Source organism: Desmodus rotundus, chromosome 5, assembly GCF_022682495.2.
Source record: "Desmodus rotundus isolate HL8 chromosome 5, HLdesRot8A.1, whole genome shotgun sequence".
In the NCBI taxonomy this organism is placed as follows: Eukaryota; Metazoa; Chordata; class Mammalia; order Chiroptera; family Phyllostomidae; genus Desmodus; species Desmodus rotundus.
Window position 1 is genome coordinate 39,062,219 of NC_071391.1, and position 11,840 is coordinate 39,074,058.

General features: G+C 44.5%; 1 protein-coding gene across 13 annotated transcripts in view; it reads left to right on the forward strand.

Annotated features, from left to right (window-relative positions):
- The window catches only part of IRAG1 (inositol 1,4,5-triphosphate receptor associated 1), a 112,635-nt gene extending 105,456 nt beyond the window's left edge, over positions 1-7,179 (forward strand). For all 13 annotated transcript variants that reach the window (XM_071221437.1, XM_053924977.2, XM_053924980.2 and 10 more), the window contains one exon: positions 5,303-7,179. In XM_071221437.1, the coding sequence (XP_071077538.1) occupies positions 5,303-5,546 (244 nt within the window). In that variant the 3' untranslated portion in view covers positions 5,547-7,179. The remainder of the gene's footprint in view (positions 1-5,302) is intronic.
- Positions 7,180-11,840: the final 4,661 nt, after the last annotated feature.

Genomic DNA, 11,840 nt, shown 5'->3' on the forward strand with positions numbered 1-11,840 from the left:
TCTCTACAGGTGCCAGTCCAGGGCCTCAGTTGGTCTAGGGCCCAAATGAGCAACCTACAGAAACCAGGAGGTCACTCGTGCTGGGGGAGGAGGCAGAGGAAATCCCAAAGAGCCAAAAGAGTTAATAAGGGGATGTTTGCAAGAGCTGAGAGGTCAGAGGTGGTGGGGCGTGGAGTGGGGCTGTAGTCAGGAGCCAAGAAATTAACTGCCAGGGACCCTGACTGGAGTCCCTTCTGGCCCACCTACAGTTAGCTCCTTTTCCAGCCAACCCCATGGAAGATCCAAGGTCAAGGGAGCTGGCCTGAAGCCCTAGAGGTTTTTAAAAAACATATATAAGAACAGAGGCAGGGAGAACAGAAAGGTGTAAGGGATAAACTCAGCTTGGTGGCAAAGGTGAGTCTCCAACAGGTTCCTCCTTGCTAATCAAACACGCTCGGTCATTTGGACGGTGTTTTCACTTTGGATTGGCAATACTTGAGGCTTTTAAAATACACTTTAAATTTCAAGTATTTTTCTCTAAATCTGGAAAAATGTATACATATACAACATGCAGTTAAAGATAGTATAGATCCTGCACCTTGACCTAGATTTTAATGATCGCCCCAACTTCATCTATTCTACCCTATTGTGTTTATTAGTACATTCAAACCAGGAGTCTTGAATTTTGATGTTTAAAAATGTGGTTGCAGCAAACTTGGAACACTTCACCAAAATCTATGTTTTTAGACCCACAGCCTATCATAAGGTCAAGAATGGCTCCAGCCAAAATGATTAATTATCTAACGAGTTGCTAAACTTATGTTGCTTATGTTAAACTTATGTTGCTAAACTTATGGGACAGGGTATGTGTCTGTGCCTCATTGCTGGCAGACTCTGGAAATCACATGCATGCAACAAGTAAGGTAATAAAATGAATACTGGATGTGAGATAGGTATGCTTCGAAGCACATAGGAACAACCAACAGGGCCCAGCCAGTGGAAGATTCAACTGGAGTGAGAGGTCTCAGCCTACATGAATTAACCCCAATGTTCACAGGAAGAGTTACCTAGGAGAGCTAGAGAAAATGCTTCACCGTGGAAAACAAACCTCTGCCTGGACACACCATCTCTCCTAATGAAAGGACCCCCAAGTTTTAACAATGAAAGCACCACCCCTAGTCTAAGCAGCTGGATTCTGTTCTCCTTATGTCTTCTCTCTCTCGGGGTCCTCTGCTCTTATTTTGCAGACCACCACAATGTCTTCCTCCCCTTTAATGCACTCAGGCCCAGGCCAAGACAACAGCTCTTCCTTTGGCTCCCTTCAATACAGCTAACACGGGCTGGAACTTCTAACACATTTCCAAACACTGAGAAAGAACAAAAGAGAACTAAACAGAGAGAGTACATAGAATGTAAACAGTCTGGTTTATACAAAGCACAGGGCTGGAGTGCTTATCCAGCTAATTTGATCTCAGACGATTAGCAGCTCCCTCCCATTTCACGAAACCCCGGGAAAGGAAGGCTGTGCCAGGGCCCCTCTCTGTACAGCTCCTGGTCCACAGCATAAGGAAATGGCTGCCCTTTGCATCCGTGATCTGAGAGTGTCCTCTTGTCCCACTGATCCTGAGGGGCCTCGTTCTCTCTCCAACCTTGGCTCCTTTTCAGATTTGCATGTCTTACCACAGGTGATGGATACTGGCCAGCAGCACAGCCTCAGGAGGGTCCTTGTCCTTCAGCACAGGGGCTTAGCTTCACCTTTTGGGGGCCCAGCAGTGTGGCATCATCTTTTCCATGACGACTGACGCTGGTATCATATAAACTGCCCACTCAAAGTTAAAGAGTCCCTCTCTCAACTGTGACCCAAGCCAGACTAGCCCTGAGGGCTATTGTCCTCGGTGCGGAGCATTACATTCTTGTCTGAGTCCTTTACACACCCAGTTGCCTGCAGGCACCTGCATTCAGCCGAGATTTCCCCAAGAAATTTTGCCCTCTCACCAACCAGCAAGGTCTGAAGTCATTCAAAGTTCCTTGTCCTCCTTAGTGAATTTCAAAACCAAACAAAACACTGAGGTAACCCCAGCAGCTGACCCCTTATTTAAGAGATTAAACAACAAACACTAAAGTCTTTTTGTCTGAATATCTCCCCTGTTGAATAATATATAACAATGTAATCTATTATAAATACTACTTTCTGGAGGATCAGCTGAAATGAACTTTGGTGAATCAATCCAGCATCTTAACCATATTAAAACAGAGAACACAGTCTTCTGACACTTAAGTAACACATTGAACAAGTAAGACCCATAAGGTGCAACAGAAAACTTTATTTATTTTTTCATTAAGCTTTCTTTTAATGGGTCTCAAAATTCTGACAGATTTTTGGTCAAGTTGTCTCCATTAAAAAGTACTGATTTTAAAAACTAATAACTTAAAAACTGCCACACACATACAAAACAAATGGTCCACAAAACATTCTCCTTTCCTTCTGAAGGTTTTACGGTGCATTGTAATCATTAACCAGTCTTTTACTATTAACCTTAACGGCTAATTGAGACAGAGTACTGAAACTGTTCTTCCACCACTGCGGCAGGTGTCAGGGATAATACTCTTTTAGCCTCCTGAGCTTCCTGGGCAGACTCGGGGGGCTTTGCCGGTGCCAGCTGCTTTCTTGTCCACTGCTTTGATGACACCCACAGCAACTGTCTGTCTCGTGTCAAAAACTTTTATCTTTCCCCCCCCACCTGTTCAAACTTGTTTTATGGACCTAACATGATAGTAAGTTCATTTCCAATAACTCTCAGAAAACGTAAGCCCTCTGGTCAATTTTAGGTCCCAGGAATAACCTCATTTCAGTGATTAAAATGGCCAGGTCTTCCCCCAGCTCTGGTCTGCTTCGGGAAGGAACTGTGCCATGGGGACGGAGAGCTCGGCTTCTCCCCGTCTCCTGCTTGCACTCCTGCCCTCCACCCCAGCTTTGCTAACACAGTGCCTGGCCTCTCCGGTTAACGCTGAAAATGGGAATCTAGCTGGGGGTTAGGAAAGGCATTATTTGACTCTTATTATGGTGACAGGGCTCCAGGCTGACTTCCTGACTTTGTTCAGAATCTTGCTGTATGAGACCTCCGGAGAAAACCACTCCTCCCACCCAGCATCACACATGTTCACACCATTGCTCAGGCTCTCGGGGTCAGGTCCCTTTATGAGGTTAAATACATCTCTTCCAGCTGCCTACTTAAAATTATTCTCTTGGTCCTTGGGCATCTAGAAGTATACCTTCATTGTGCAGCTTCTCCGTAGCATTTCCAGACAGGACCCATGACATCCCACACCAGCTCTCCTTCACCTGACTATATCCAGGTGAGGTGAAATATATACCTTTGGCCCACTATTGGTGGGAGGATAGTTTTCCCCATCATGGCCCCCAACTCTGATGCTGCAAAGAGATCTTTGCTCCTTAGATTTCTCAGGCGTGAGTCACACACAACAGTCCACTGTCTCCCTCTTACTGCCACATATCGAGCTCTCCAAGCAGCATTCCTGAAGCCTCTCTCTTGTGGCTCAGGTGAAGAGGAAGAAACTTCACCCCTCCCCGTGGAAGGGGTGGGTTGAATACAGAACCACCAAAAATTGATTTCCCAAGGAGTTTTATTTCTAATCAAATTCTATTTCTAACCTCTTTTATTGGCTGAAAGTGGGTGACCAGCTAAGGGTCACAAAGCCAGATCTTGACCTTCTCCTTTGCTGTCCAACATAAGGTTGGGGCTAGAATGGCATCCTCACTAGTATAGCAGTTTGTTTTGAGCATGGAAATGCAGCCCAAAAGAAAGACTGCATTTTTGCATCCAATTATATCTACATAGAAACTAAAGAATCTAAATAAAGCTGAAAGAAAATAAGCTTCCATTTCTAGCTCTCCCTTCCCAACAGATGTGAAAATAGCTGATGACTTTCACCTTAGCTAATGTGCTCACTGTTTTGCTTTGCTTAATTGTTTCTGAAATGATCACCAGAGGGTTCCCACATGGCAAAGAAACCAATCAGTGCCTTAGCTTAGCATCTGAGACAGGCACTCATGAGTATCTGGTCCCCTTCTAGAGAGGTTATTTGTTGAGTCATTTTATCCATTGTCATGGCATCTTTTTTCTCTTAACTCTAGTAGAGCTCCCTACTTCTCAGCAAATAGCATATTTCAGTGTCTATATGAACTTCAAGGTCTTCAGGAGGCCCCGTCACTTTTCTCATCTCCTCTATTAGGTGATCCTCGATAGTCTTATTTTCAATATCTATATCTAGGTAGATAGATAGATAGATAGATGATAGATAGATATTGAAATAGATCTGGGATCTGAAACAGGAAGAAATTTTAGGTTAATAAATGTGTCCATGGCATCTCCAAAGAGCTCTAAGAATAGACTCTTCAAAGTAGGCCTTCTGACAAAAGTCTTCTCACTAGTTCACAAAGAGTGGAAAAGTTGAAAGACTGTTGGAAAGAGAGGAGTGAACCAGGAAAAAAATGGAGGAGCACAGAGATGAAAGGGAAAAGAGAAAATAGAGAGTGCAAAGCGGAGGGGAAAAAGTATGAGGAGAAAGAGGACGAGGGGAAAATTAGGAAATGAAAATTAATGGGGTTGAGAAAACATCCTGAATAAGCCACCCAAATGTTACTGGAGGCTACTAGTCTTCTGGTTGCCCCCGGGATGGTTTGAAGTGAACTTGAGGTTGATCTGGTTCTTTGTCATTTATCATTGACATCAAGAGTCTTCTAGGAGTTTAGCATAATCCTTCCACTCTGGACATAGTCAGATGTGGAAGTGAGGACAACAAACTATATACCTGAACATGGAGGCAGATAAAGATTAGGACTTGGAACTGATCACTAACACCTCTAAGTGCAGAAGAGATGCTGATCCTGTCTGGATGCATGGGGGGGGAGGGTCAGCCAACCTTGTATCGTGGGGTTTGGAAGAGTTCATATGTCTGTGACCATCGCGTGAACAGGCGAGAGCGTGTTTGAATGGGTCACTGATCAAACAAGTAAATAGAGCGTTGTATCTCAGTAGCTCACAATATCAAGGCTCTGGACTGGTGGCATCAAAATCATCTGGGGAAACTTTAAACTGGATTCCTAGAGCACACCTTTGGAAACTCTTATTCAGGAGGCCTGCGTATTTTGAATAAGTGCTGCCAAGTGACTACACACTGCTGGGTGTAAGAACCACTACTGTAGATAGCATGGAATATATTCCAGACAGAGAAGTATGGGTCTGGGCATCATATATGTGCTCAACATACTAAACCCTCCATCTATTTTTTCATTTGACAGCAAACTTGAAGAGTTGGTTCATTTCTTACAAGTCATGTATCCCAAACTGTGTCAGCACTGGCAAGTCATCTGGATGATGGCTGCGGCGATGCTGGTCTTGACTGTTGTGTTGGGGCTGTACAATTCCTATAACTCTTGTGTGGAGCAGGCCGATGGGCCCCTTGGAAGATCCACCTGCTCAGCATCCCAGAGGGACTCCTGGTGGAACTCAGGACTCCAGCATGAGCAGCCTACAGAGCAGTAGGAAACCTGGCATCCAGCCAGCGCCCTGCTCCGGCACAAGCCCGTCACCCTTTCCCCACGTTGTAGTGCTGTTGGCCCGGGTGTGGGCATGCTACCATCGGCCCGTCAGGGAATGAGCAGGGGTCCCTTCACAGTTGGGTCCTCTGTGGGAGCTATTCACACATAGTACGTGATGTTCTTGGAGGATCAACAAAACTGCCCTGGGAAAGCAGCCAGTGGATGAAGAAGTCACCTTCACCAAGGAACTCTAATGGAAGGGAAGGTCACCTGCCCTTAGCTCAGATGGCCAGAAGAAATAAAACACCTTCACTACAAGGGACAGTAAGAAACTCACTTGCCCCCCTTTCCTCTTTGCAGTAGGAAATCAGGAAGAATTTTGCCTAAAGTCTAACTCCAACCCCAAGGATCAGGCCTAGAATTTGGAGTCACAACATGAACATCCTCCCATTTCCCATCTCATTCTCACTGACTCTCTCTCTGCTGCTTTGGAATCAGAGTTTCTCTTTACAGAAGTATGACAGGTTTCTCAGAAAAATATTTAGGCTGAGTTTAGCTCAGTGCTTGAAATTCGATGGGAAGATGTGAATTAATATATATGCATCTGTACACACACAACACATATACCACACATGTGCATGAAGCCAACAACCACCCAAACATGTGCTCTGGGTGCTCTGGATAAAGCCAACCCACCGATTTTCACTAAGTATGGGGCAGTCACCAGGTACCTGCTTAATAAGCTCTGTACATGGATTTAAGATGTTTGAAAAACACTGAAAACTCATGGCTTCAATGGTGAACTTGCTGGTCTCCACTTCAGGTACTAATACTAAGCTGCTGTACAGCACAGACTATTCCCTGGTTGTTCTCTTCCCGTTGGGAGCAGTCAGCCCACTTCTCGGGTGAATGAGGAGACACGGCGTGCTTTCAGCTTCCGTGCGCCCACATGCAAGTGCTCAGTGGCACCCTAGTGCTTCCGTTTGAATGGAGTTTCCAGCTCTAACGTTTGTTGCAGAGCATCCCCAACTGCCTAGCAGAGCCCTGACAGAGCACATCCCCCCTTCAATTTGACTTCTCGCTCCACCTTCACAGCCTTCATTCGCCCCTCATCCGTTTGGGGGGGGGGTTGGTTTCTGTGTGGGTTTTACTGTTGTTGTTTTGCTTTTGTTTTCGTTTTGTTGTTGAAGTTGTTTTTGTTGCTAATATTCAGAATATAAAACTTACTACGGGACAAACACGGCTCTAGGTATTAATATAGGTTATTAATTCATTTATTCCTCAAGAAAAACAAAAACTATGAAGTGCATATTACTCTTCTCATTTTCAGATAAGGAAACTGAAGCATGAAAAACACAAAAACTCTCCGAGGACACCAAGTTAGCAAATCATGGGGCTGGAACTCAACCCCAGGTTGGCCCAGGGGCTGTGCTCTTAACCACTGCACCAGACTGCCTCTTCCCGTGGCCTCCTAACTGCACGCCTTGCACTCCAGTCCCACACTGCAAGCAGTCCTTGAGCACCTCCAAACCATTGCTGGTTCCCAGGCTCACCTGTTTTCTCTCACAGCTCTGTTCCTGCACCCACTAGTTTTTCTTCTGCCATTCTCTGTTACTCTGGTCACTCTTCAGGACCAAGGGCAAAACCACCTCCTCTAAAGAGGCTTTAATGACCTCCCTCCAACTCCCCACTCCTCCCCACACAACAGGACACACCCTCCTCTGTGCTCTCTGGTACTTTTTAAACATCTTCACCATTGACCATTACAACAGCATATAACAATGACCTATTTATGTGTCTCTCTCCCCTAGCATTTTTTCCTCAAAGACAAGAACCATGTCTTACCCATTCTCCGGGTAAGGGCCTAGCATGGTGGCCAGTGCTTGGGAGGTTGCCATCAAATGTTGGTCAAAAGTCGAGAGAGCCTCCAAGGTGGTGGAGAGCAGCCTGGGGACAGGTGACATTTTGCATACTTCTTAATACCAGCATCATCATCAATAAGAAAATATTTGTTAGCCTCAACTTATTCTAATATTTTTCAGTTTACTCTGAGAACAGAAATGAGGCCTAACTAGCAGCATCTTTTCCAAGCTCAAGAAGGAGGCTTGATGCAACCACTCCTTTCAGAAGACCCACCTAGATTAGTCCCCATGTTAAAGCAGCCGGTTGATTTAAGGGGGACATCCTTTACAGTGGCTAGAAAATCACTGTGAGAGAAGCCCAAGCCAGGGTGACCAAGGATGTGCCATTAAGGTAAAGAGGTACAGATCAAGGCAGACAGACTTTGGGGGCAGGGATGGGTGGTTTATCCTGCCCCTTCTAGGGAGACTGGACACTCTGAAGGAGCTCTAGGCCCTCAGAGCCAAAGACAGGCTGTAACCAGAGCCCTTGAGAGAGCGGTTGTAGGACAGGGCTCTCGGCTGGCAACGTCCAGTCTCAGCCTCTCCTAAAGAAGGACCAGGCTGAGCTGGACTCTTGTCCACTTGACCACAGGGTTCCCACCTTTGTTTCCAGCTGAGACAAAGGCCAGGGGAGGGTGTGCAGTGAGTTCCTGAACTTCCAGTTTCTCCACAGACAGGCTCGCAAGAGTACTCCCAGACTAGGCCCTCACCCAAACTACTCTGAGAGTATGTGAGGTTGAGGAAAAGAAGGGAGATAAGAGTAACCACATTTCCAAGGTTATTCCTGAAAAAGTACTCATCGCTATTTCTTTTCTGAAAAGCAAAGGTTGACCTGAAGCGGGTAGTACTGTTGCCAAAGCAGCAGTGAAATGGAGCGAAGTGGGCCCTGTATTTTCAACAGTGATATTGATCTGAAATAAAAGTTCCCCTCAACATGCCTCTGAAGTCTGACATTTCTGCTTAGCCCCAGGACCCTGGGTGCCTATTCTCAGTTGCTGAGTGATGTGTTGTTTGTGCCATTGCTGATGTCGCCTCCTAAAAGGACGTTCATTTTCCAGCTAGAAAGTCAATACGTATTGTTCCCTCTGTGCAGCCTGGCACAGTGAAAGGAGAGGGAGATGCTGGACTCGTGTAGCATTGGCTGTCAGTTCCATATGTTGTTAAGCCTCACACAGGTGTGTTAGCTTTGAACTACAGAATGTCACATGCCTGAGTATGAAAATAAAAGCACATTTCCAAACCTTTGGCAACAGCTAAATGCCTCCTCATTTTGTGGAGCTGAGCCTGAATTAAATAGATCCCATTGGCCATCAGTGTCTCCCAGAAGCAAGCCCGTAGTCCCCAGTCCCAGCAGCTGGATCAGTTCTTCCCCTTCTTCTCCCTTTCCTCATTCCTGATCCCAGTTTCCTGTACCTTCCTGGACTATGGCTTTTTTTTTTTTTTTAAACGAATACATTTTGTTGTGATTGAGACCTCTGAATTTCTACCAACTTAATTTCCATAGCTAGATGGCATTTTTCAGTCTTTCTTGCAGCTAGCTGTATGGGAATGTAGACTCTCCAGATCTAGGTTCCTAGAAACTATTTTACCCAATACTTTGCACACCCTCTATATTTCCCTCTTTTCTTACCAAATTCAGAGGATGCATTAGAGGGCCTGAGGCCAGCGAAAATGGCAGAACCACTAGGCGGAAGCTGCATCTTTGAATGGGCATTCATAGCACCCAACTCTGACATGGGCACCCACAGCACTCAACTGTGATATGAGCAAAACCCAAAATTTTAGTGTATTAAGCCACAGAAATTCAGAAATATCGGTTATAGCAGCTAGCTTACCCTGACTACATTTAAATTAGAACTGGGGTGCTTTAATAACAAATTTTCAAAATATGAAGCACTGGCTGAGCAGTCGAGTGGCAAGAAATAAGAAAGTGGTATCAGCGGTTGGAAATAGTGTGACCTATGTTGAGTCAAACAAAAATATTTGGTAAAAATATTTGGTTACCCATGATACCTTAGGGTAAGCACACGGGCAGCATCTCTCTGGGAGAAGTGGTTGGGAAGAGTCAGTGTTGGAGTATGTGAACTCTTTTTTTGGCTGACTTTGGCAAGGTATTGTAAGAAAAAAAGCACTCAGCAAAGAATTGGAAATTTGGAAGCAGAAAGGAAAAAAATAGTGTTCACACTGAAGGGTTAGAAAATCTGACTGCTTTTAAACCCCGAACAGTAAGACTATAAAGAGCTTTAAGTGAAAAAGAACCAATAAAATTTCACTTGAACCCACATCAACTCAGCCCTATGGCAAAAACCAGATTAAGGATATGGCTGTTTCATTCATGGTTTCAAATGAATTAGCCATTATTAAATTAGAGAGAGAGGAGAGTGAGAAAAAAAGCACGTGTGAGGCTGAGAAAACAGAAATACATCTTGAGGATAATAGCTGGGAAAGGATTTGGGGTATAATTATTGACACCCCAAAGGAATCAAATTGAAGCAAATAGATCAGGAATCTAAATTAGTGAGGAAATTGTATTTACAGAGAAACATAAGCCAAGACTAAAAACTCCTTTGGTTGTTCAAGCTGGAAAAACAACTTTGTGTGCCCTAAGCTTACGCCAGCAGAAAGCAGACAGTAGAAGCTAGACACACTCTCTAATTCCCACTTCTTGTGACCAAGGAAGATCACATGAAATGAAGGGCCACAGGGGACAGTGGACATGGGACATGGGAGTTTCTCCCAGAAAGCAGAATCAGGATCCAATCAAAGGCAGGTGGCTGTGGTAGGCAGAATTTTTAAAATTCTGCCAACATGAATAATCATGGAAAGAGATTCTTTCCCAGAGCCTCCAGGTGAGAGCCCAGCCCAGCTGGCACCTTGATTTCAGTCTCGTGAGGCCTAGACCAGAGGACCCAGCCGAGACCACCAGGCTTCTGACCCACAGAATGGGAGGATAATAAATAGGTGCTGGTTCAAGTCATTAACTCTGTGGTCATTCATTACACAGCACTAGAAAGCTGATAGAGTGGCTGTTATAATGCCTCTTCATTGGTGTTCCAGAACTCCTGTGGCCAGGTGACTGCTGTGTCTCCCACTTCACTCCTTTACACAGAACTCCTTTACACATGGCAGTTTTTATTAAGGTTATCAAGATGCTGCTTCACCATTACACTTGGGGGTCAGCATATAACTCTTTTAGTTCATAGGTTACCAGACCACAAGTACCACAGCTGGACCAGAGAGGGATGGCTGAACGTAATTCAGAGATCATGGACTTTGAGCTGGACTTTGTCCTTTGAGAACAGGGTGATTGTATTCTAAGTGTGGTAGAAATAGTGAACCCTGTATTGGGTGATCAGAAGGGTAAACTCTGGCAGAAACTGCTGTGTGTTCATCAGATAATTTTCCCTTTGTCTTCTGGTCACACAGCTAGATTCCAGACTCCTTTGCTAGATGGGAACATGTGACAAAATTCTGTCTAATGGGACATGGTTGAAAGTGATACAGCCACTTCCCAGGCCTGGTTCCTATCTCCGGCACAATCCTCCACACTCCCTTCCCTTGGTTGCTGGATCAGTGTAGAAGACCTTGAGGAGGAGGGAGCTGATGTTAGAGCTATACAGTCTCTGAATAACTGTATGTGGCAAAATCGTCCCCACACACATATACACCAACACTATCACCACTACTGCGTCACCTCCATCACCACTATCATCCCCACCATTGTCAGCCATTGGTTTGTAACGAGAGAAGTAAGCCTTTTTTTATTAAAGCACTGAGATTTGGCATTGTTTGTTACGACAGACTACACTGACTAATACATTGCCTATTTATATATGTTAGAAAATGAGTAATCCCTGTAATATCAGTATCATAAAATTTCATTGCTATGTTACTTTTAAGTCCATATAATTCAACTCCCTTATTTGACAGATAATAAAACTGTGGCCCAGAGAAGTTAAATGACTTGCTCAAGGTCACACAGATAATTACTGTTAGAACTTAAACTAAAGTTTAGATATTATCCTCAGTCCAGGAATTTGGGTTGTACCATATTACCATCCTTCTGGCCACATTGCAAAATGTCTACTCTATTTAAATTTTTACTTGCATACATCAGATTAAATATCTTTCACACATGTATTCCATATCCAGGGAACAAGAAAACTGGCCCAGATAGTCCGTATGCTATGCTCTTCTTTGAAACTTGTTGTTTTTCCATTGGCATTTAACTTTTCAAATTTGCCTTCCAGTTCTAGCCCTTTTAAAAAGATTCTTGGCTCTCCCTGATTGCAGCATGAGCTGTTACTTTAGAAGTGGACAGTGCTGCAGTGACGTCCTGAACACTTTCTGAACTTGGTGGTGAGAGACTGTCCAGCAATATTTTCTGTATAGCTCTC